The sequence below is a fragment of the Electrophorus electricus genome, chromosome 4, assembly GCF_041902795.1.
Source record: "Electrophorus electricus isolate QZ-2024a chromosome 4, ASM4190279v1, whole genome shotgun sequence".
In the NCBI taxonomy this organism is placed as follows: Eukaryota; Metazoa; Chordata; class Actinopteri; order Gymnotiformes; family Gymnotidae; genus Electrophorus; species Electrophorus electricus.
In genome coordinates, this window is record NC_137500.1 from 8,388,845 (window position 1) to 8,415,000 (window position 26,156).

At 41.0% G+C, this 26,156-nt stretch overlaps 1 protein-coding gene across 6 annotated transcripts in view; it reads left to right on the forward strand.

Moving 5' to 3' along the window:
• Window positions 1-26,156, forward strand: part of srpk2 (SRSF protein kinase 2) — a 47,733-nt gene that overhangs the window by 3,269 nt on the left and 18,308 nt on the right. The window contains exons 1-2 of one of the 6 annotated variants that reach the window (XM_081712169.1): window positions 16,442-16,565; window positions 18,075-18,273. The exons of 1 other annotated variant lie outside the window; for it this stretch is intronic. In XM_081712169.1, the coding sequence (XP_081568295.1) occupies window positions 16,499-16,565; window positions 18,075-18,273 (266 nt within the window). In that variant the 5' untranslated portion in view covers window positions 16,442-16,498. Of the gene's footprint in view, window positions 1-16,441; window positions 16,566-18,074; window positions 18,274-26,156 lie in introns of those variants that run through there. 4 more of the 6 variants (XM_081712168.1, XM_081712167.1, XM_081712166.1 and 1 more) reach the window with 4 other exon arrangements.

Genomic DNA, 26,156 nt, shown 5'->3' on the forward strand with positions numbered 1-26,156 from the left:
TCTCTACTGGCCTGTGCTCTCTCCGCTGTACATGCTACTGACTAAGCCCTGGCTTGTGCTGTCAAACTGGGTGGCAGAAAGGTGGTTGGTTCACTGCAGGTCTATTTTTGTGCATGTGTGTGGCCCCCATATACATAGAGTGCAGTGTGATCCCCTGTGTAATATCAGTCAACTTGGCTGATAGGTGTACATCAAAGGGTAAACTGCATTGATTTTTTTTTTTTCGCTTACATTTCTCTAGCTGTGGAATAAAGACAGTGACACAGCACATGGGGAAAGAAAATTCATTTAACAGGACTAGCCAGAAATAAACACAGTGTACAGAGTAGGGCTGGGCGACATGGCCTAAAACCTTAGTTTAGAATGTAGCTCTAAGTTTGTGATGATATCAGGCCATGTTACGCTATAAGATGTTTTGAGAAAATTAGAATTGGAAGTACATATTAATTTACATTCTATGTATTTGATGTATCTTGCTTGATCTTTGTCACATGCTCTGTACCCCTCAACCTACAACCAAAAGAATGAACCTGACCAATGCAATCATAGAACCTAGGTCAGTGTGTTGCAGTGCAGCATGAATGGCAAGGTACAGAATTATATTAGATTCAGCAGTATATTCTTGACCATTTCAAAATGAGGAAAATTGTATTTTTCTTGTTTATACTTAGTACCAGATGGTTAGATTTTTGCTAAAGCTTTCAGAGATTAAAAATAAATATCTCTGTTCTTCAATAACAAGTCTGAAAACCTCACTTTGAAAATGTAAAAAGAGTTAAAATCACAAAAATGTAAAATAAATAAATAAATGTAAATAGTTAAGATAATTAAGATATCTTAAATATTCAGTAACAACTGTTTAACTAATTGAATAGATTAATGGCAATTCTGTAATATAAACATATTCCTCTTTATAAAATGCTTTTATAGTTGAGCATCGTACTGAAATGTATACTGTTGTTTGCTGAAATGGATAACAGTGTTCTGAAATGAATAACACTTCTGCCCAGCAATTGTTAAGGGCTGTGGACTGGCATGAAAGCTTGCATATTTCTTGTTTGATTGAAATAAGAAACAAAATTGATTTTCAGATTAACGCTGAGACTAAGGTAACTTCTTTGATCATCTTGCACAGATAAAATAAATGAATGGAGAAAATCTGCCAGTGCTTTATAACTTTACTAATCATGTATGAGCTTATATCGAGGAGGTGGAGGGAGTAGAAAGATGTATATAGTAGAGACAACAGCGAGAGCCGATAATGAGAAAGGTGGATACTTGAAAAGAAAGGGAGAAATCGTGAGAAGGAGGTTGTAGCAGCAAGCAGTGTCTCCATGCTACTCATACTCTTGCACACCATGCCAGTGAAAGTGATGCAGAGATCTTCCACTTGTCTCCTTCTTGATGTATGACTGCTTAGCGTTCTTTCATTGAAATTATTGCCTGTGTGTAACTGAAAACTGGTGGCCAGGTCTGCATGGATTTGCCACCCACTCGTTTAAGTCATTCTGCTAAGATTAGGCTGAACAGTTGGGTAATGCCAGTACCAGTCTTGGTGCCAAGAAGACAGCAGCAGACGGGACATCCACCATGTCTTTGTGTGTATTGCTCACAACTCTGATTCCTCTCCTTCAAGTGCTTCCCCTGCTGCTAATGAAACCCTGAAAACAGGCCCATCTCAAGTGTCTTATCTTCACCTTATTCAGATATCATTTATAGTAGCAGGAGCAGTTTGCTGTCCATGTAAAAAATAGTCTAATATTAGAGCAGCATCGCTGTGAGATTGTCTTAGCGAAATGCTTGGTCACCATGTGAGGCTGAGATGTGTCTGGTCTGTTGTATGTCTGTGCTTTAAGACATTGTTTACTTCAGTTTAGTGTTTCAGTTGAATTTATAAATATCTTTGATGCTCCTAGGATAAAACTTGCATAAATGTACTCAGATCTGTGATGTTACCATACCTTTACTTGGGCATTTTTAAGACAAGGTTTCCTTACATCATGAGGACACTTCCAATCTGAGCATATAACCATTGCAGATATGTGTTCATGTAATCTATGCAATGTTTAATTTGTATTATATGCTGTTGGGTTTTCTCAAAGTTTCTAAACAAAACAGGAACCACTCACATGAATGGTTTAGAGAAGTTTATTCTTAAGTTATAACCATTTGCTGAATGTGATGTGAAAACTCATGCAAACTCTCCTTCTGGAAAAAGTACACCAAACTTTAAAAATATTTTTGCATCAGACCAATTTGACTTAACTGTATTTTTTGCTGTTTATGCCCAGTGCTTGACCTGGTGTAGGATACTTTATCAGAACTATCTGTGAAGATCAAAACTAGTTCTTGGTTTAGTAAACTCAGGTGGCTTATTTTCCAATTCGTGGTTTGTGTATTTATTGTCAGGTGGTCCATATGAAGGAAGCATGTCAACTGAAGACTTCTTGAACTTAGAAGCAGCTTTATCAGACATATTTATAGTCAGTTGTGGATTGCTACCTTCTCAACAAGCCAAAAGAGATACTCCTATTCTCCTATCCTATACTTCTACCTGTACTTTATATTTGACTTGTATTACTTGTTCAACCTCCCCAGCAATTCAACAGAACATTGACAAAAAACAAAACAAAACAAACAAAAAACAGACAATTGCAAGTGAAAACTGGATACCCAAATATACAGCCTAAAAACCGGACTGTCCAGGTGAAAACCAGACAAGTAGCAACCCTAGATGTAGAATTTAAGTGTTGCATTAAATACAATGGACATAATTGGGACAGGACAAAAGGCTGCACTTTCAGAAATGGTGTCCAAAATACACGGACAGCACAGAGCAGTGAGGAACTGTCTGAAGACTTCACAGAGCAGTGAGGAACTGTCTGAAGACTTCACAGAGCAGTGAGGAACTGTCTGAAGACTTCACAGAGCAGTGAGGAACTGTCTGAAGACTTCACAGAGCAGTGAGGAACTGAGTGTAGACTTCACAGAGCAGTGAGGAACTGACTGAAGACTTCACAGAGCAGTGAGGAACTGTCTGAAGACTTCACAGAGCAGTGAGGAACTGACTGAAGACTTCACAGAGCAGTGAGGAACTGACTGAAGACTTCACAGAGCAGTGAGGAACTGACTGTAGACTTCACAGAGCAGTGAGGAACTGACTGTAGACTTCACAGAGCAGTGAGGAACTGACTGTAGACTTCACAGAGCAGTGAGGAACTGACTGTAGACTTCACAGAGCAGTGAGGAACTGACTGTAGACTTCACAGAGCAGTGAGGAACTGACTGAAGACTTCACAGAGCAGTGAGGAACTGACTGTAGACTTCACAGAGCAGTGAGGAACTGACTGTAGACTTCACAGAGCAGTGAGGAACTGACTGAAGACTTCACAGAGCAGTGAGGAACTGGCTGTAGACTTCACTGAGCAGTGAGGAACTGGCTGTAGACTTCACTGAGCAGTGAGGAACTGGCTGTAGACATCACAGGGCAGTCACGAACTGACTGAATACTTCACAGGGCAGTCACGAACTGACTGAAGACTTCACAGAGCAGTGGGGAACTGTCTGTAGATATCAGTGCAGTGAGGAAATGTCTAGACATCACAGGGCTGACTTCAGTTAAGCTTTAGTTTCAGTTAAGACTTCAGTTAAGCTTAAGTAGTGAGCTTCAGCTGAAACATGGCACTGGGCTCATTTATTAAACTTTATTCAACACTAATTTCTATGAGGCAAAGCCTTGGAATCTCTACATGACCTCTTCTATGTAATTATGGAGCCAGTTCCTTTTGTTGTCATTTTAAATGGTATAAGTTACCACGACAACGCTTACCTATAAGATCAAGCCTTAAACTGTACTTAACATTTTTGCCAGTGATGAATGTACAGCTACACAAGTGTTGTTTGTACTCAGACAAGTCTAAACTTACTGTCTACAAGGCTACGTAAAGAACTTGAAAAAATGTTACGACTAAATCCAAACCATAATTCAGAATGCACCACAACTAGTGAATACTGTGCCTTGCAGTCCTCTGATTTTAAAAGCTTGACCTGGGAAATGGCTGTCTTTATTCATGACCATCAACTGCATTTCAGGAGTCAGTTGAGTGACTTTTATCATCTACAGGTTGACAAAAGACTTTTCAAGTCGTTTTTCTGCAGGGTCATACTGTATGAATAACATTTTACGTAGTGCATTGCTTCTCTCTTTTGCATTAATATTTTTGGCCTTTTACATGTGCATGTTTAAAATGATATAATATTGTACTGCACATTCAAATATTGCAACAAGCTACACTAGAAAACCATACTCTACTTCTTCATCAGAAGGGAACGCTTTTGTAGGACCTGTATGCCAACAGTTATCATATTGTTATCAGTTATCTTTGCCTCATCTGTTAAAAGCTCAGCATGTTAATGATACATGTTTCGTATTGACCCTCAGTCAATGTTCCACTTCATGTTCCACTTGCTGTATATTCCATGTCTATATTAACTTGTACTATGTGCACTTGATGTATATCATTTTATTTGTAATGCTGCACAACGTATATAGCTGCTTATCTCAGAGTATTCATTTTATATATAATACATATCACATTACTATATAGAATAAATAAAAATATTACTCCTATTTTACACTATGATGTGATAATCCTTAGGTACTTAGATATCTATACTTGCACATTCAGTATATCCTATTTGATCTTGAACTAGCATAGCCAAACCAAAACTGTTTTGCATCCTTGAATCCTGCTCCTGTGCAGACTTTTCACAAGATTTTCAGTGGAATCACTGGGTTCATTTCATTAGTTTATTATATGAAGAGAAGGAACTTTCAAATGAGCTTGTCTGGACAATATCCTTTACATTCTAGTTTAGAAATCATTGAAACAGTTAAACCAAATCATCTTTATAAGTGAATGGGTCAATAAAGATACCTTCTCAAACCCACAAGAAGAATACACTGAGTGTATAATTTTTTTGCTTACTGCTGCCACCTGTTGGAGAGTGATCTTTTGTCTGAAATAGAAAGACGAGGACGCGATTTCTTTCCTCTCTCCCTAGCCATCTTTTTCTCTCTCTCCTTCCCTATCCTCAGTTGATTGTCTGTGTTATAGGGATTTGAGATATTTGGAGCTGATACTGGGCAGTGGTAGGTGGGTGGTTAAGGTACATGACTTACAATTGGAATGTTGCTGGTTCAAGCCCCACCACTGCCAAGTTGCCACTGTTGGGCTCCTGAGAAAGACCCTTAACCCTCTATGACTCAGTCATAATTGTAAGTTGCTTTGGATAAAAGTGTCCGCTAAATGCCATAAACGTTACCAGAGGGTGGTGTGTTTCCATCTTTTAGAGAGAACAGACTGTGACCCAAATTATTTTGGGCTAATTTGAGTTGTTTGGTGTTCAGTTCTCATAGATTTGAGATACTATTTTGCATACATAACAATATTAAGAATAAATATTTAATCTTTAGGCATAATAATATAGTAGCTCTTTCAGGGACTGAGTGGCTGTAGTAAACTTCAAATCCATCCATCATTGCCAATTGGTGCTTAGTTTATAACACAGAATAAACTAAGCACAATGACCGTGTTTCAAAAATTACTGAGGTCATGATCGCCTTACCTCACTCCCCGCCAAAAAGTAAACTTTTAGCAAATAGTGTGTGGACCAAGATTTTATTATGAAAGGAAAATGGCTTCAAAGGTAGTAAGCCAACCAGTTTAGCTGTTTTTCCATCCCTTCTTTGGACCTGCCTTTTGTGTTCTAGCTCACTTGTCTGACTTGTTCTTTTCGTCTTTTTACTTAAGCAAACACACAATCAGCTAAAACTGAATTTCCCTCATTTTAATGAAATTAAGAAATTCATTTTTAAATAATATGTAAATATTGTTAAAGTTTCAGAACACACCATTCACCCCCCATATATGGAATCTTAGCTGCAAAAAAAAGAGCCCATTTTGAAATTTTTTATGCCATAAGAACACTCATTTATGCAACTCCATCCATATAGCCTACAGCAGTTTGCCCCACCCTCTTACATTTCAGATCTCTGGCGTGTTTCAGCTCTGATATGCTTTTTGAATTGAGGCACAATACAGGGCAGCTAATCAGAACAGAGCTTATCAGAGATTTATCTTATATCCATTTTAAAGGTGAAGTAACTGAAATGGCTGGTTTAATTCAAAAGGACAACATGGGGCTATGTATGTGACAAATAAACCAAACTTGAACTTGAGGTTGCGAAATGACCATGTAAAAAGGAAAAATGCCTGTTTTTGGACTCTAAAGCCACACAAACATAAGATCATCAAGGGAAAATATAAAATAAAAGAAAAATGTAGGATGTGACCCCTTTAAACCACCTGAGGTCTCAGCCTCAGGATGGCTATTGTTAGGATTTTATTGACAATACTACTCTTAACAGTAATTCGTATCAATTCAGTAATGTATCTGCACCATTTTTCATTGTTTTGCAAGAAAGAAAACAGAATTCATTAAGAACATAATGTTGATTTATGTTTGAAAACAAAACAATGATAGAGAAGGTAGTGTAGAGTTTTATCAACACCAACATCATGAGTTTGATTATCAGAGACCACACCTACTTTCTAGCTGATAAATATGTAAGTGGCCATCACACACTGTAGCCAAGGGGTACCCAAGTCCAGTTCTGTAGTCTACTGCCCTGCAGAGTTTAGTTCAAACACTAATGTGGCAGCCTGGTGGCTAGGACTTTGGGCTACATGGTTGTGGGTTTGAGTCGTGGTTCTGACCCTGTTGGGCCCTTGAACAAGGCCCTTAACCCTCTTGTCTCCAGGGGCAATGTTAATGGCTGACCCTGTGCACTGATCCAGGCTTGCAAAGAACCACTTGGTATAGCAAACTAGCTATGCAATGAGGAATGTTTTATTTTACTTTACACACGTGTATATGTATATATGAACAAAGCGGCAGTCCATCTGTAGTTCCATCTGTAGTTTGAAAACTGCCTTAAAAATATTTTCGGGCTAATATTACCTTAATGTTCTTGAACTAACCAGAGATGTTCACAAGTCACATTGAACAACTCCAAGTCAAGTCTCGAGTCTCCGGGGTGCAAGTCTGTGTCAAACCTTGAGTCTCTAGGGTTCAAGTCTGATTCTCAAAACCTAATATTAAATTTACACTGGTCTGCAAACTAACAGCTAATGAGAAAATGGCAATAGGGCAATGGAGCATATAGCTACAAAAGCCAGGGCTTAAAATAATATGGAGCTTACTAGATAAAATATTTATTGGCTATCTAGCTAAATGTCTATAATGCAACTACAGGCTAGACACCTAGCTGGCTAGCATGCTTGCTATTCTTGCCAACCTTCTGGTGTGTTTTCAGATGTCTTTATAAAATTCATCATCATTTTGCCAGTGTCGTTTATTTTGATGTGACATGTAGAACTTTGACTGTCCTTCTGACTGAGATTTTGTACATTGAGGTGATGATTGATTTAAAGGCTGGTTGTGTACCCTTGCTGAATTGAACATCAGCGACAGAGCTGAAAGATGAAAAAATGAAAAGATTACTGAGCATAACCATCTTGGAACATCCATTAGATTCTTGTTTTTTCCCACCGCTTAAATTTCACAAGTCTTATGTCACGGTGGAGTCACGAGTCTTTCGAAACACATCAGAAGTGCGACTCAAGTTGGAGCCGCTGATTTAAGTTGCCATCTCTTGGACTAACATTACACTAACGTTCTCTGATTTATGTTATACTAAGGTTCTCACACTAATGTTAAAATAATATTTTCACATTAATGTTAAAAACATTTAAACACCAATGTTATAATAACATTTTTGGACTAAAGTTACACTAATATTTATGCACTAATGTTACTTTAATGTTCTTGGACTAATGTTAAAATAATGTTTTCACACTTACATTAAAATAATGTTCATGAACATAAATGTCAGTTTGTTGTTGTCTACCATGTGAGACAGATTGTTTTCTCTTGAAGCCCAGCATCTCTCGCTCTCCTATATATATATATATATATATATATATATATATATATATATATATATATATATATATATATATATAAAAAATAAAAATATTATAATGAAAAATTTCAGGTCAGTAACTGCAGTGTACTGTAGTAAGAGATATTCAAAATTTTCGAGAGGTACTTAAGGTTTTCAGAGTAACAGGATGTTTCGGACAGAGGTTTCCCCATATTCAAGTCCAGAATTTGGACTTGCTGACAGGTGCAGAGATTTAGCATGCTAGATAGTTTTCAGGACTAAGCGAGCGATCCTTGCCTTTGAACAATTCACATGTAGCAATCGAGCTGATTTTCGTGTGCTGACCAAATGCCAATTTGGCTATGACCTAGGGTTTTACTAGGTGACCTCCAAAATCTGTCAGTGAGCAGAAAATCCTCACAAACTCAGCATAACATTCTCACAAAATGGAGTAGTTATTGTTGAGGTGTTATTTAGCTGTTGAGGGTGATTTTTGTGGGTAGTTCTGGTTTAGCAGTTGTGGTAGTTGTGGTATTTAGCTGGGATAGATGTTATGGGTAATTTAGCTTATGGGGTGGTTATGGATGAGGGGCTGTGGGGTAGCTGAGGTTAAAAGGTCATTTAGCTGTTTGGGGTAGTTGTAGTGGAGGGGTATTTTGCTTTATGTCATATTGACAAAGCAGCTAAAAATGAATAAAATGCTGTTTCACTGTTTTAATGTTAATAACCTGATGAGTACTGTTAAATTATGTTGAACGCTGTTTAAATGTAAAATGTAATCCTGAAATACTGTTGAAATCTTGAAATTTTCATGGTCCAGTTTTGTCACAGAACCAGCAAATTCATCACAAATGTAGTTTTCACACAGGAATAGTATGCTTGTGCTTTTGCAACAGATAGGACTTACAGATTTTGCACGACGGCCTGTAAAAGTGGATTTTTTCCCTAAAGTAGACCAGTCTCAAAGGACACACGCATGGGCTGTCTCCTCTTTCTCATTCCCTCAACAAGAACTACATGGTCAGATAAACAACCTCTCTGCCTAAACTACCCCACATCCACTTACCCCCTCAGCCCAATACTCTTCAACACCTACCACCTTTATCCACAACTACCCCGGAAGCTAAATATCTCCTCAGTGTCAACTACCACACAGGAAATTACCACTCAACCTAAATTACCCCCAGAGCCAAATAGCCCTCAGCCCCAACACCTAATAACCATTTCGGCTCTAAGAATGTCACAGCCAATTGCCCCTTAACACAAATTAAACCCCACAGCCAAGTTGCCCTCAACAGCTACCCCCACAACTAAGTAATCTTTCAACCGCAACCACCCAAAAAGCTAAATAACCCTCAGCCTCAACTAATGAGTCACATTTAGTTCAATAATATTTAAATATTCTTAAAGTTGAAGAGAGACCACCTTCTCAATAAGCTTTCCTAAAAATGGCATATTAGAGTTCAGTCTGTAATTATTGAAGTTAGTGAGGTTAGTTAATTTATTCTTCTTTAGAAGAGGCCTTATAACTGTTGTTTTGAGACTCTGGGTAGATTCCTTGTTTAAGTGACTGATTAACAACGCTAACAATGTCCTTTGACAGTGCACTGAAAGCTTATTTGTTTAAAAATTCTGCTGGTATGTTGTCTAGAGGACAGCTAGTAGTGTTTAATAATGAGATCACTTTTGTAAGTATTTCAAGGTCAATTTCTAAGAATTAGTAGGTCACTGGGGGGCTGCTGACCTCAGAGAATTCAACAAAATATCAAATAATTCAGCAAAATAATCACACTTGTCACTAGACAGTTCTAATGAGATATGAGCTGAGTGGTTAATCAGCTTGTCAACTATAGTAAAAAGGAATTTAGGATTATTTTGATGGATATTAGTCAGGCTTGAAAATTAGCTTACCCTCACACTGCTTCTGTGCAAGTTGAGTTCATCTTGAATACATTTTAAGATTTTCCAAAGTTGACAGTGAGTGTAGTCTGTGTCCACTTTGGTAGCGCTTTCCTGCAGTCTCTCTCCGGCCGGCCATCCAGCGTGAGGGACCCACCCGTTCTTTCATGTCCCAGTCAGCAGCATATTAGCGTTTCACACCTGTTTCTTGTTTTCCCTGTCACTATTTAAGCCCACAGCTTCCTAACATCAGTTCTAAAATAAGTCTAAACTATTTATATTTCTTGCCGCTGCCTTGCATCTTGGTCATTTGTATTCATGAAAGTCATGGAAAACAAGGACTCTTTTTTTGATTCATCATCGCCTCTCGCACCTTCCGTTCCACCAATGTCACAATGAGGCTGAATTTTTCCATGGAGTTTTAGAAATATTACGCCTCTGGTTGTTACCAGGCTGTCTACCAGGTTGTCAGTAGTTATGGCCTTAATGGAAGTTAGTGAGCTAAAAAGGTTAGAAAAATGTCTCAACCGATCCATCTGTAAAGCAGCACTTTAACAGTTTTCTTAGTAGTTTTAAAACTGATGAGCACAGAGAACATAAAGGAAAATACAGTAACTGTCCAAGAATCCTGCATCATGTATGTTTGAGATCTTGGTCTCTACCTTAAAGGATATAAGTAAGTATACAGTATGGCCATGTTTATGTGTAGGACAGATTATATGTTGTGTGAGGTCAAATATATTAACAGCACGGTGAAATCACAAGCAGTAGGATTTGCGGGCTTGCCAAGATGGATATTAAAGTCAAAGTCAGTCATTATTTTTGTTAACAGATTGCCAAGTTCATCATGGACACCTGGGGGAGGTCTAGTTGGGTGATATAGGACAGTCATTAGAAATGACTGTTGGCCCCTAAGCTTTTTAGCAAGCTATTCAAAAGTGCTGTATTCCCCGAAACATTGTGAAGACATATTTTACTGTGAAAATACAAGCTACTCCTCCAGCATTTATTAGCCCTTGGAACACTCAGAAAACAGTAATGAAGTGGGGATCGATGTATTTATTTATTTATTTATTTTATCTTTCGGTAATGTTATTGTCATTGCTGAGCCAGGATTCAGTCAAAGATGATGTCCAACTGATAGTCTATTTGCTCTGTTGTGAAGGCTTTGTTGGCTAACAATCTAACATTAAGAACTGCAGCATTTAACACATCAGTTAAGTGTAATACCTCAGTTTGTTTGTTCAGCTTTAGTATAATTACATTAGATCTAACAGGATCATGATTAGTGCTCCTGTTGCTCTGACAACCATGCCACAGTCTACTGCATAGTACCGGAATAGTAGACTGTGTCATCGGTCTTCTTGCTCCTTAGGGGGTAGTGTAACGCAGTTTCCTGGGCTTCCTGGTCTGTTGTTAACGCTGATCCATGGTGTGTGACTGTTGATGGATATGTTCGAGTGTAGCAACCAAGATACAAGGGGATTGGGGGATTGGAGTGTACCCCATCCAGTTTAAAAAGGTCACCATGCTCCCAAAAGATGTTAAAATTGTCTATGAAATTCACTTTGCGGTGAGCAAAGGCGGAGGAGAGCCAGCTGTTTACAGACAAAGTCACAGACAGCTGCACAGGTGGAGCAGAGAGTTTTATGGAGTCTGTTTCTCAGGTCCCTAATGATGGAGTTCCTGATCAGCAGAGCTGATAAGCAGGTTCTGGTAAAGCCATTGTATTTTCTTGATGCTGGCGATTGTTCTTAAGTGATTGCCAATGATTTCAGGTGATGCTGGTGTGAGACATTGCTAAACGATTTCCTAAGTGGCTAGCATAGTGTGGGTTCTTTGTCTTGGGTGCCACGTACTGGTATGCAGTTGTCAGTTTTGCTGCTCACCATTTCTACCGGCTGAAATGGACTGTGCCCAGGGGTTTGAGAGCACTGTAGAACACTCAGTTTTCTTAAGCACCACATACCCATTAAAGGAGTTAACACCTTGCAAAGAGGGTTTTCCTCATTCTGATCAGTGATCCTTGTTTCCTTTATTCTTCTTGCCCACTGTGGGGGTAGTTGTTGTTGTTGAGGGGCATTTAGCTGTGGAGGGTAATTTTTATTGAGGGGTAATTGGCTATGGTGTAGGTGATGGGGAACATGTTGTGGAGGAGCTGTGAGGGGTAATTTGGGTTGAGGGCTCTGTGGTACTTGAGGCTGAGGATTTGTTCAGCTATGGGGGTAGTTGCGATTGAGGGATTATTTAGCTCAGGAGGTAGTTACTGCGTGCAGTTTGGCTGATCAGAGGTAGTTGTTGAGGGGAATTTGAATTCACACTGAAACTGACCACAGAAAACTCTCATATGATTTTCGCTGCACTTTGGGGCTGCGTGTCTAATTTCCATACAGATATACTCCAATCGTGAGTATATTTGGTGAAATGCGTATGCGTGAATGGTGTAATATCTTGCTAGTAAGTAGCTTTAAATAACTTGGCTGTCTTAACGAAGTGGTTAGCAGTAAAGACAGGAATAAACACCTTGTTATCCATGAATAGTGATAGATAGTTCTGCTCTTAATAATGTAAGTAAATATGTAGTTACATGAGTGAATTACATCCGAGAATGAATGTTTTCACTAATGTTTGCTAATAGTGTTGGAGATAATTTAGTTTAGTTAATGTTCGAACTAACAGATAACAGCTTGTAAAGTGGAATGTATATGATGAGGATAATATTACAGAGAATTAGGCTACTGCAGTTATTATTCTAGTGTGTTTTGGTTGGGGGACTTTTTTTTTTTTTAATAAATATCAGGGTCTTTCTAAGTGACTAATTCTCCATATCTGAACTGCACATTAACAAGAGATCCAAGGATTTCATTTTCAACATTTATTGTTAGATGTGTCTGAAACTAAACTGCAAAGATGCCTACAAAGTGAACTAATATTTTGGCACTCCATGAAGCAGACAGTTTGCAAGATAACTTGAATAATTTTTTTCCATGAGTAAGACGCAAAAGACCACTCACATTTTGTGCTTCCTTTTGAGATTTCCAAGTTTCAGACATTTCACTAAACAGTTGCATCATTTGCTGTGGAAATTCTCCATTTGTTTTTGGAGTTTTCAGATGTTCTTTCAGAGGGGCGAGTTTTAAAAGGCTGGTCTTAATCAGTCTTAACGTCTGTTGGTCCTCTGAAATTTAAATGTGTTTTGTTTTATGTTAGCATGTAACCATGTGCATTGTGTTTTCACTTCATCTTCCTCATGTTGTCACACCTCCTCATCACTACGTGTGTAAATTTTCTCCTTTATGCTCTCCTACCTGTCGGTTATTGTTCCACTGCCTATGTGCTAACAAATGTGTTACTTTCGTTTTCAGTTAAACACCTTTGTCTTTCTGGGACTCGTGCTTGCAGCCTGCCTTTAAAAAAATAAAATAAAATGAATTGCATTTGCATGCCACACCTCATCACAAAGGGACAAATCCTTTGACCGCTAGCCTTGCACATTCTATTATCCACACTCTTACCTTAAATTAACACCATTTATGCTTATAACGTATGTGTAATACATGCTTGCAGTGTAACTTCATTCATCAAAAGCCTGTATGAATTCCAGGCAATGATGCAATAGGATATATATCACTCATAATAAAAGTATTCAGAATCACACAGATAATGTTATTTGTATGTTTAGAATATTCTGAAATTTATTTAAAATCTTTTTTTCATTTGACTGAAAAGGTGGACCCCCTCTGATCTGATCTAGAAACTCCAACAGTCCTCTTGTCCACAGTGTTTTGGTGAGATTCAGCTACCATGGCCATCTGGAATCACCAGTAAGCATAGGCATGCTAAAATATTAATGCATGTGTGAACCAGTGTTTATTATAGTGCTGGGAAGGAGACTTTTACATGCAAAACAGGCTGTAGGATTTCTGTTAACAGTGAAAAGAGAAACTTGCCCCAGTGACTTAGCTTGGCTGCAAATGGCGATTTGGCAGTTCTGAGCTCATCTTAGCTGCAGTGGAATGTATAGGGCAAGGAGGCTGCAAGGGCAAGCAGATGCTTCTGGGTCAGTCTGGTAGGGCGTGGCTTTCTGGAGGGAGAGTCCAATATGCTTTGTGTAGTCTATTAAAATCTCGTATTTTGCTTTATGTGCTGCAGAGACTTTTGGGTTTTTGGGTACTGTCAGATGGTTGTGGTGTGGGCTGCTATCTGTAAAAATGTGCTTGCATCAGTAAGATTAAAAGGAAAAATAAACTGAGAAAATTCATACTTAGACAACTGAAACAGACTTACAAAGGCAAATATGCCAGAATGGAAGTAGCTAAATAAATTAGTATTTGTATAGCATTTCTAGAGTCACAAAGTGATTCACAAAACATGCACATGATGATACGTGGACATATAACACGACATGAAATAATTTAAACTGAATATTGGAAACCACTACAAATGCACATCACTGGCAATCAATAATCACAAGAGGATTAAAAATTGGTTTTAAGAAACTGTACATACTCTGAGAATCTTATTGCTATGGGAATCTCAACCTTAATTTCAACCCAAAACCTAGTCCTAACACCAACCTTACCTCAAAACCTCATCCTAACCCTTATCCTGGCGCAAATCCTGATCCTAACCCTAACCAAAGTCCAGTTAAAATACAATTACAGAATGTTGTCAACAGCATGTCTAACTGCTTGTTGAGTATACTAAGATGGTATGTATTATAACTGATACATGTTCAGTGACTTCTACAGATATGAACTTGGACACTCCAAATGAAGTGACTGAATGACTGAATTCATCAGATTATATTATAAACAAATTTTATTTACACAGTTCATTAGTCTTAATTAATCTACTGAATGTATTCAAATGCTTCACTACTGCTACATCATTGACATGTTACTGAGTCTCTTGAGTGTTATTAAATCTAAAAGGTACCATTCAAAACAAAGTGTCACCAAACAAATATGTCTATAAATCACAGTATACAATTATGAAAAATATTTCCTAAATATGACCACATAAATATAACCACATAGTGCTTTTGTGAGTGCTTTGGTGAGTATAGTATTCAGAGCTGAAAGGAAAGCAGTGTGTAGTGTGGCCAGTAGAGGGCAGACTCTAGGCCTTTCTTTAAGTTGAGTTTTGACTGAGAAGACCTGTAGATCATGGTGTATGTGTGTGTCTCTGTCTGTGTCTGTGAGTTTAAAAAAAAAAGGAACACTAAGTTTTCAGACCTTTTTGAGTTCTTAGACCTGGATGTAAACCAAATATCACGAGATGAATAGTATTTGTAAACATAGAATTGTAATATTTTTGTACAGATTATATTCTCAAATATATACATATAAATGGAATATATATACAAAATATATAAGGGTTTTCTTGTCCTCATAATCTACAAAACAGTTTAAAAAGAAAACTAGAGAGCGAGTAGGGCCTGCTCATTAGTTTGTTCCATTTTATAGAACACTAAAGAGCGTTAAAGTGTAGAGGCTTAGATGCAGAAAGGTTTAGCTGTAGAGGCTGTAATTGGTTAGAGATTGATGTTTCTTAGTGGTTGCAGGTGTTTGATTTTAAAAGGAGAGAGAGAGAGAGAGGGAGAGAGAGAGAGGGACATAAACAGAATTGATGACTATTGACTCTTGTGTATGACTCAGCCTTGTTTAGACAGAACACAAAGAAGCATCTGGCTGACCAGGTCAAAGATCACACACACACACACACACACACACACACACACACATTATTCTGTCAGTGTGAAGTCACAGACAGTAAGCAAGGTGAATGCCAGTTGCTGATCTTTGCACTGATCATTGCATCATCACCAAACAACCTAGATTTTGTGTGTGTGTGTGAGAGAGAGAGAGAGAGAGAGAGAGGGAGAGAGAGAGCATGCACTTGTGTGCTGAACACTTTTATCCTCACTAAAAACCTCGAAAAACTTCACTAACAATCTGATCCCAGCATGCCGTGGGGAGGCAGAGACTATAGAAGGCATTAAATCTCCAATTGCTCACCTGCACACTCTAAAGTCTCTCTCTCTCTCTCTCTCTCTCTCTCTCTCTCTCTCTCTCTCTGTGTCTCCCTCCATCTCTTAACCTTTCTCTAACCCCACATCTTTTTGTTTCTCTGTCTGTCCCTCTCTCACTTCTGTGTTCTTCTCAATCTTTCTCATTTAAAAAAGGTGACAGAACAGCATAAATGTCTTCTAGATGTGTATTTCACACACACACACACACACACACACACACACAGGAGTCTGTGCTGTGGTTGCTTGAGAACCCCACGCTTTGTGTCACTTAGCAAACCATATACTGGAATAAACCGGCTCCATCTCTATAGCAACTGTGATCTGTGATTAGCTAAGAAACAAGTGCACATGAAAACTAAGAAGAACACAGAAACTCACACGCCCACACTCTGGCACAGAGCACTGTTGCTGTAGGAACAGGAGAAGGAGGTAAAGGCCTAGACTGCCTGCGTCTCTCTCTCTCTCTCTCTCTCTCTCCGTTTTGATATTTTTGGAGTACAAATTAAGGCTGCTTGAAGCTATCTTTACATGGCCTACTTCCACTGGTGGAGTGAGCGATGGTGAGAGGAGGTGAAATGGGGTGCAGACTGCATGTCTTCTTGCCTGAGACTTTGCTGAGCTTGGGTATGCTTACACCACACACACACACACACACACACGCATACACAAATGCATCCACGCACACGTGCGCGCGCGCACACACACACACACACACACACACGAACGCATACTGAAGGCACCCTTCTTTATACAGCAGTATCAAGGTCATCACTACTGTTCACAGTATCCCACATGAAATAACACCCTGCTTCTCTCTCTCTCTCTCTCTCTCTCTCTCTCTCTCAGACTTTTTCTTTCTCATTTTCTTTCTGAGGATCTTAAAAAAAGGATCATATTGCTAATACATACATCTAGAGAATATAAAGCATAGGGATCTTGAGGCTCTTGCATTTAACTCGCAACAGATGCTGCAGTTCTGAAAGATTCTGTTACTGTTTTACCTGTAGTCAAGCGCTAAGGGTAGTTCCAGTAACCTCAGCACAACCTCGTTTCTCCTCTCAAGAAAATAAGGTCTGATTGAGGAGAGGGAAGGAGGGAGGGAGAGAGGAAGGGATGGAAAGAGGGATGGAAAGAGGGAGGGAGGAGGAGGGGGAGAATCATTAGAAGGGCAGTATTAGACCCCCTGTGATTACAACACCTTTCATGGCTCTGTATCTCTCTCTCCCTCTCGCTCTCTCACACACACACACACACACACACACACACACACACACACACACTTTCTGTGGCTTACTGTTGCTCTGTTGCTCGCATACAGAAACAGGCCCACCTGCAAGAAGGGGGAGATACAGAGCACAGACAGGGAGAGAATACTGAGAGGAGGCAAAACGACAGCTGTACAATGGAGGGACAGGAAGAGAGTGCGAGCTCTCAGAGGTAGGGGAGGGAGAATGAAATAAGGGGGTAAAGTATGTATGTGCCATGTTGGCACAAGATACAGAATGTCATAATAGAATGGAGGGATGGAGGAAGAGAGGGAGGGAGGCATGGTCTAAGCAGTGGGAGGGGCAGGGAGAGCCAGCGAAGGAGTGATGGGGCAGTTTCTCCTCCTCCTCTCCACAGCACCCCCCCATGCCCTCTCAGGCAGTGGTTTAGCCCGCTGCGTTCACAGCTCTGTTGTTGTGCAGAGCTGCAGAAGGGCCTGCGGAGCTAACCACTGCGCTGAGAGAGAGAGAGAGAGAGCGCGAGAGAGAGAGAGAGCGCGCGAGAGCGGGAGAGTGTGAGCGGCAGGCAGACAGCGTGAGGGAGCTCCGCTGTTCATTTCATCATCATCCAGGAAACGGCAGCAGCAGAGGGCCAGGGAAGACGGCAGTGTGAAAAGAGGGAACCAAAAAATCCTCTGAGCCTGAAAACGAGTGAAAAGAGGGACAGAGGGAAGGAAGGAAGGAAGGGAAGGAGGGAGGAGAGGGTTGAGGAGGGGCTCCTCGCGGCGTCCGACTAGGCTCACGCGCAGGAAGATCAAGATTTCTCTTCGCCTCTCCGATTCGTTTTTTTTTTTTTTACATTTTTTTTTTATCCCAGATCTCTTCTTTTATTTGCCCTCCATCCTTTCTTTCTTTTTCTCTGAGGAAGAGGGGAGAGGAGGAGACCGCACCCCCCCCCAGTTGAGACGAACTGCACAGAAAGGAGACACTGAGGACACAGATTCAGATAGAGAGAGAGAGAGAGTGTTTTATTTGTTCCTCGTCACCTCTGTCGTTCCTTTGGGAGCAAGCGGCTTGAAGCCTCCGCTCATGTCCGTCAACTCAGAAAAATCCTCGTCCCTGGAAAGGTAAAGCACCTCAGCTGATTGGAATCACTCCCCTTCCGCCCCCAGGTTTTCATTTACCCGTCTTTGCGACTCACTGTCTCCTGTTCTCCATTCCACATACCTCCCTATCTTTCTTTCTCCGCGTCTTTCTCCTTCTCTCACTCGCGCTCTCTCACTCGCGCTCTCTCCCGCGGGCTCTCTCTCTTTCTCTGTCTGTCGGTATCCGTTCTAAGCAGGCTGCTGTCCTTTATTGTCTGGGTTTGCCTTAGCAGCTTAGTCTGAAGGAAAATGTATGCATACATACAGTTATCACACACACACACACACACATACACACAGCAAATATAGTATGTTTTTCTGTGTCATGCTGTACTGGCCTTGAAGCTTACAAAGACATGACATAAAGGAAGCGCACACGCACCACGAGGCAATGTGATGTGACAAAGGTTTACCATCACCACTCAGGCCCAGTGATGCACTGGGCCATTCAGCTCCTTAATCTCATACATCAGCAGTAGAGCAAAATGCATCACAATATCTGATGTCTCAACAAAGTGTACAGTCCGAGTTCTGTAGTTATTGGCTGATATTGGAGAGATCATAATATGTAGTTCTGTGAACCAGTCCCACAAAGTGTTATTGCACATTGTATCACATCCCGACCCCAGTGTAGGACATCTGCATATTATTTTAATGCAAGTGTTCGATTCATGTTATTTCACAATATTTGCATAAAACAATGGAAAAATACATTAGCAAAGCCTTTTGTCACATGCTGAAATATTAAAGAACACATTTTCAAATATCAAGAGGTTTTTAAATCAACAATGTATGGCAAGTAAAATTCTAGCTCATGTTGTAGCAGAATCCTTAAGCAATATCTAAATTCAAGACATCATTGTAATCATACTAAGTAGTCAGTACCTCACTGAAAGCACATACACACCTGAAAATAGTCAATGTGATCTGAATTAATCCAGCATTCCAGTCTCCGTGATAGAAATCTGTTTAATCAATGTGACATATTCAAATACAAGACAAAAGCAGCTATATACATACAAAGGACCAGTCTATGCAATAGTATTAAAACATTCAAATCTCAGGGTGAAGCTCCTCTCAAGCCACAGTTATGCATTGTTTGTGTATGGCTTGGTTGTTTCACTGTTGTATGTTGCTATAGCTTGTCATGCACACTGTGTATATAGTATATTTGGAGAGCAGGATCCACATCCTAACAGTGATGGTGTAATGTTTATACACGTTGACACTAGAAACACACTGTGCCTGATAGTGCACACCAGTGCCTGTGCAGGTACATTTCATGAATGTTCAGCAGTCCTGTGTATATTTAGACAGCGGTGATGTCATCAGTGGCAGGTGAAGGCAGTCATGCTGTGTGACTCAGAGCTCTCGGAGGCGGTGCCAAGACACGGCGCGCATAACAGCACAACAGAGCCCCCGAGGGGTGGAGAGATACTGAGGGGTGGATGGAGAGGTAGTGGGGTGGATGGAGAGAGAGATCTGTAGATTGAGAGAGAGAGAGAGATAGAAGGAGAGGTAAAGGGGTGGACGGAGTGCTAGAAAGGGATGGATGGAGGGATGTTTGGAGAAGTGTATGGAAGGATGGCAGATTTGAAACTAACCCACAGTGTGCCAGGACTGAGCACAGACACTTGGCAGTCCAGAGCAGGCAGGTGTAGTGGGGCTCACTCCAGGTACAATGGCCATTAATGGATCAGAGAGGTGTGCTGTAAGATGAAAGAGGGAGACTAAGGAAAGATACAGCTCCAGCTATTGTCCAAATATCTGTTCCCACAACCACCAACAGTTTTGTGTCACCAAAATCTAATAGAATATAAAAATCCATCTAAAACTGGTGGAAATGTATTTGAATGTCCTGTTTGCTAATTAAAAAAAACTATGATGCCATTATGCATTTCGTTCATATGGTAAGACATGCATGCTTGTAATAGTGTTAGCTATTGTCGTTTTAATGAGGTAATATGGTCTTCTACACACTACTGCATTTATAGCATTTGGCAGTCACTCGTATCCATTGTTAGCACCATGTTCTGTCTGCTCTACCAGGTGAGATACAGAGCTGTTGTCAGCACTGTTGATGCTTAAACTGAGGGATCTCTGTTGAATTTTTTTTTTTTTTGAGCTGTCCGAATCATTGTCTAAGAGAAGCTTAGTGGAGACAGTTTTCCTGAAAAACTATTCCAGAAACACCTTCTTAAGTTCTCAGTAGGGGACTCAGGCTCTTCTGTACTATAGAAACTATTTTCATCAGGGTAGGCACATTGGACAGGACTGCTTTTTGCTTGGTTTCATTGTTTGTGTAAGGGGGTAGCATAGAAGGGGGTTACTGTGTTGTAGTGACTTCAGAGCACTGCACTCAGAGGCAGTACAGAGACCAGCTGCATGGGGCTGGCATCCACAAAGCCCTATCCAGAACTGAAATGAGCAGCACTTCAGCGGGGGAGAGGGGAGTGATGGCCGGCATCAGTTGGGAAGAAGTTTCCCTCATTATCACGTTTAAAAATGCTTAGCATGCTAGAGCAGTGTTATGTGAGCCACAGTACACAGACAGTCTGAGCATTCCAACCAGACCAAACTCAATCCTACACCACTTGTCTGTATGTGATAAAGTTTTTAATGAATGGAAGTATAAGTGGTTTCAAATTACTGTGCTAGCACTCAGTTATTAAAGCTTGAGGTTAGACTCTCCAGGCCCCACCTGTCTTTACTGTTCCTGTACATGGGACACTTAACCTCTGTGTGCGCCAGTGCCAAGGAGCATGGCTCACGGGCGTCCCCCAAACACAGATCACCGAGAGGGTCAGGGAACACTGGAAGCAGAGAGATGGATGTACCCACCCAAACATTAAGCATGTGACAGTATGAAAATGGTTGAAGTTCTGAATAAGTGTTCTTATGCTGTGCATAACATTAGTGCTGTTGGTTGTATTAAAGTTGGTCCCCAAGTGCCATGGGGTCTAGGTTTATGGTATTGGACTATCAGAGAATATTGTTGAATGATAATTGGATCTAGGAGCAAACCCAATAATCTGAAGTTGGTTTTTTAATGATAATGCTTAGTAACCAGCATCAAGTGCAGCGCTATTAGGGCCTCACCTTAACAGACCAGTATGTAAACTGTAACACTGCTAAAGAGCCGATACTGCATGACACTTGTCATTTGACATACAGTCTGGAGAGATTAACCAAAGCTTTAAAGATATCATAGTGATGAATTTGTAATCATGTGGTGTGATAAATGTGGGTAAAGGGGAGGTGTCCTCTTTTGGAAATTGGAACCATGACTGGCCCAAATGCTACCATTCAGAGGTCCTTACATTCAGGAGGCAGCCACAGTATGGGCTGATTAGCTTGCTCTGGTGATTTGGGAGAATGGAACAAGAATGTTGAATGTTTGGCGAGTCCTTGAGGACTGGGTTTTAGAATCTCTAAGCTAAAGGAAAGAAACTCCAGATGTCTCGATTGACTGCTATGTCAACGTATCAGTGTTTGAGAAGGTGTCCTACAATTCCTAGCCAGATTTGGCCATGCATTCTGGGTTTTCATAATTTTATCTCTAGATCCATGAATAGAACCTTCTAGAATCTGCTGCAGTGCATCCCACTGTACTTAGGCTGAGGTGACCAGTCTTGCAGCTCTGAGCTGGTGAGATCTATGTGGTTTTGGTTCAGTGAGATGAGAAACCAGCACTGAATTAGAATAAAGCAGAAGAAAGTCCGAGCCTGACTTTCACACTGGACATAATGAGTGTTTCTAAAAGCTTTTAAAGATGTGCATAAGTGTGTGCTAATAAGACAATAAATCAGCAGGATGAAGATGAGGTGTGTGTGGAGATAAAAATAACTTTGTTACAAACATGACAAGGACTGTTTGAGTGTCTTGAGTATGGAAGCTAGATATGAAAAGTTTCTCAACAGATGACTGAATTGGGTGTGTGAGGACTACATTTGTGTTCATGTTTGCATGTATCACATAGAGGTGGTTTTGATTTTCAGGCTGTGCGTGCATGTTAGGCTGTGCCCTTTTGATGGGGCAATGATTTGCTGACACAGAGAGAAAGGACAGGTAGAAGAGAGAGAGAGAGAGAGAGAGAGAGAGAGAGAGAGAGAGAGAGAGAGAGAGAGAGAGAGAGAGAGAGAGAGAGAGAGAGAGAGAGAGAGAGAGAGAGAGAGAGAGAGAGAGGGTAGGAGGGTTAGAGATTGGAATTGAGAATGAGATAAGTGAACAGACTTTATTTTGAAAACAAAGTTGAGAACAGGATTATAGAGGAGTGGCACAAGGAAAAGACAGGACAGCCGGGTGGACTTGGAGAGGAGAGGCATCTACACCAGTGAGCTGGCGAGAGAGTGAGATGAATAGAGGAAGAACGGCGCAGATTGAGGGAATCCTGTCAGCCCTGCGCACTCAGGAGTGGCGTCAGGCTCTGCACTCACTCCCGTACATGGACTCATTTCCACAACACACAGAGACACATCGCAAACACACGGAAACATAGACGGTATCTCTGTTAACTGTGTCACTGGAATACGGGTACTGAGTTACACAAAAGAGAGGGATCACTCACCCTCCATACCATTTTGGTGACCTTGGTCTCTCTCTGTCTCACCTACTCACACACACACACTCTGCCCTGTGACTGACACGCACGCACACACACTCAGTCTCTCTCTCTCTCTCTCTCTCTCTCTCTCTCTGTCTCTTTACTCTATAAATTAAACAGCACCCATCCAAGCGTGGACAGGCCTTGCAGTGAAACCCGATTAGGCCTTCTTCTGTCTCTCTACTCCATCCCTCTTTCCTTATCTCTCTCTGCTTCTTCTATTCTCATATAACTTCATATTCTCCTAATTCTCTTCTTTATCTCTTACCATCTTACTCTCACCATCCTCTCTGCGTTCCACCCTCTTTCTCTTATCTTTTTGGGTGAATCTTCTATTGTATGTGACTCACCTCTGCAGACAGTCTGCAGCTCTGTTTTATCCCATCACTGTGCATGTAAACTAGTTTAGGTATGTTCTTTGTTAAGGAGAAGAGCTTCCAGTTCTTGCTTTTAGCAGTCATGGTTTTAATTGCCCTGATAAGGACAGTTGGAGAATGCTGCCATATCAAACCTCTAAGGCTTTCTTTAACTAAATATGTCCTACAAAAATGGACATCCATTTTTTTTCCATACATTTTTGCTTAACATGTAACTTTTCACTGACACTCTGGATATGTTTGGTCTATCAGTCACAGCAATATTAAGCAATTCCAAGACTTGTTCCTTGTTAGTTTTCCTGTGGGTGCTTCGGTTCCAGGTGCGAGGTCTAACCACAGTTGCTGTAAGTTCGCTGCCACCTCAGCGCAGGTGAGCCGTCTGGATGAGCAAACACCCTCCATCCCCCCAGCCATGTGTGGAATACGATAATCCCCTGGGCTAACTGACACCAGCTGATGAGGCTGTACTTGTGGAGTTTGCAGGGTGTGTGTGAGGTGTGGGTGTTCTGGCCCAGGCTCAGGTTCCCCTCATTTGAGGCCATCACTTGAGTGGTGAGATGGAGGAGAGTTGAGACCAACTGACTTTGGACAACCTCGTGCACGCAGCTGTAATGGTGCACAGTGCTACATACTAGTCCAAGTATAAAGCTGCCACCTTTTTAACAAATTCACCCATGGCTATTCGAATGTGTCATTCCAATTTCTGCAAATATTTGAAGACACTTGGAAATTGACCCGCAGAGTCCTTTAAGCTTTCCCCATTTAGTAAGCATGTTCTTATTAGGTGAATTTACATGAAACACTGTGGAGCAATAACTGATTTCTTGTGTTCTGTAAGCTGGGGCTGTGTTCGAGTGTGCTAAAGTCGTAGCTGCACTGTGACATAGAGGAATGTTTTTAAATCACCTAAAATTCAAAGAACTGTTTAAATTGCCACCTGTTACACAGTAAAAATGCGAATATAGATTTGATTTTAGTTAGATATGGCTGAACCTAAAAGAGCCATAGTCCACAGAGCAATGTGTATGTGTGAGCTTGTGTGTTTGTGAAACTGAAATTATGTGTGATGGATTGTGCCTCATGTTGGTGTCTGAGCGTAAGTGTTTTGTGTGTGAGTGTGTGAGTGTGTGAGTGTGTGTGTGTGTGTGTGTGTGTGTGTGTGTGTGTGTGTGTGTGTGTGTGTGTGTGTGAGAGTGTGTGAGAGTGTGTGTGTGTGTGTGTGTGGAGACATAGACGTTAAGAGCGGAGGGTTGTCATATAGGTGTGAGGTGGTCATGCGATAGACTGATGGTTGGACTCGCCTTTCTCTCAACAAGCTGTGCCACACTCCAGAGGGAGCGTGAGGGGGAGAGGAAGCGAGAGCTAAAGGGTTAGAGCTCTGTGACAAGAACACGACGTACCCATCTCCTCGTCTGTCTGTCTATCCGCTTGTGTGTGTGTGTGTGTGGGTGTGTGTGGCGCTATGGAGCACAGTCTCTCCCACTCACACAGGGCTTTGGGCTTGGCACTCAGCACCCTGCGGCTACGACATCGAGCTCTCAGACTCAGGTAGTGTGTGTGTGGGTGTGCGTAAACACAGGCGGGCTGCGATTCAGCTCTGGAGGAGCTCTGGCGTTCAGTTGTTTAATAGAATATCATTTGACTGTTGTCAAGTTAAATGACTGGATGGACAAGCTTATTTGTTAGGCTGGGAAGAGGAAGTGGTTATTGATTGTTGATCAGTGACAATTCATAGACATGAAGGGACAGTTGTAGGTGGTGTTAAGTGGGATAACTTATTGACAATAAGACATGATGACATGCTCTCATGAACTTGGGGAGAAGCGTGGCAGTGATCGGTAATGATGATAAACATATAGCATGCGTGTTTTTGGGAGGCTTCTTGGCTTTTATTCTTTAATGTGATCCTGAGGGCTTTTACTGACTGGATAATAAACATTAGTGCTGCTATACTTGACATGCAGATGTAGGAAGTTATACTGGTATTTCCACACACTGGCAAATCAGTCATTTTGTTTATTCAAATATATGTGTATTTGAACTCTCCCTCCTGTATAATATATTTTGGGGGAAGGGTGCCTATTCTACAAGATTGTGAGATAACATTGTGTGTGAGTGTGTGTGAGAGTGTGTGTACATGTGTGTATACATATGTGTGTGAATTAGAATGTAGTAAAGAGTATTGTTTTCCATAATGCTAATTTTTTATTTTAGAATTGAGCACTGCTGTGTGTGTGTGTGTGTGTGTGTGTGTGTGTGTGTGTGTGTGTGTGTGTGTGTGTGTGTGTGTGTGTGTGTGTGAGACATAGAGAGTTAGTGGAGATGTAAGGTGCAGTGAGGTGTGTGTGTGTTGCTCTGTCGGTGTGGTGCTCAGAGGGGAATGCCAGGTTCAGAGCCTTCAGGCTGGCTGAATGGATGCAGCTCAGGCTTCGCTTCCTCAGCTAGTGCAGAGCTGCTCTGTGCCTCTGGAAGTATGGAGGTGGTTGAGAGAGCTGGTGTGTGAGAGAGCATGCATTTTTGCTGAATGAAAAGCTAGACAGTGTGAAGGAAGCCTGTGCTATTGTGATATTCTGGCTTTTGCAATGGGTTGAAGGTTTGTTTGGGGAGGGGTTTTGGAATTAGCTATTGATTTGTTTGTGTTTGTTTGTGTGTGTGTGTGTGTGTGTGTGTGTGTGTGTGTGTGCACGCGTATTTGTGGTAGAGGGAATGTTCACGTCAGGCAGCAGACCAAAATATCTGTGAGATCACACACACCTACACACACACACACACACACACACACACACACACACACACACACACACTCACTCACTTGGGAGAGGGTGAGTCAGCAGGCATGCTGTGAGTCTGAGTGTGGGGGAGAGACAAAGCGAACGACATAATGA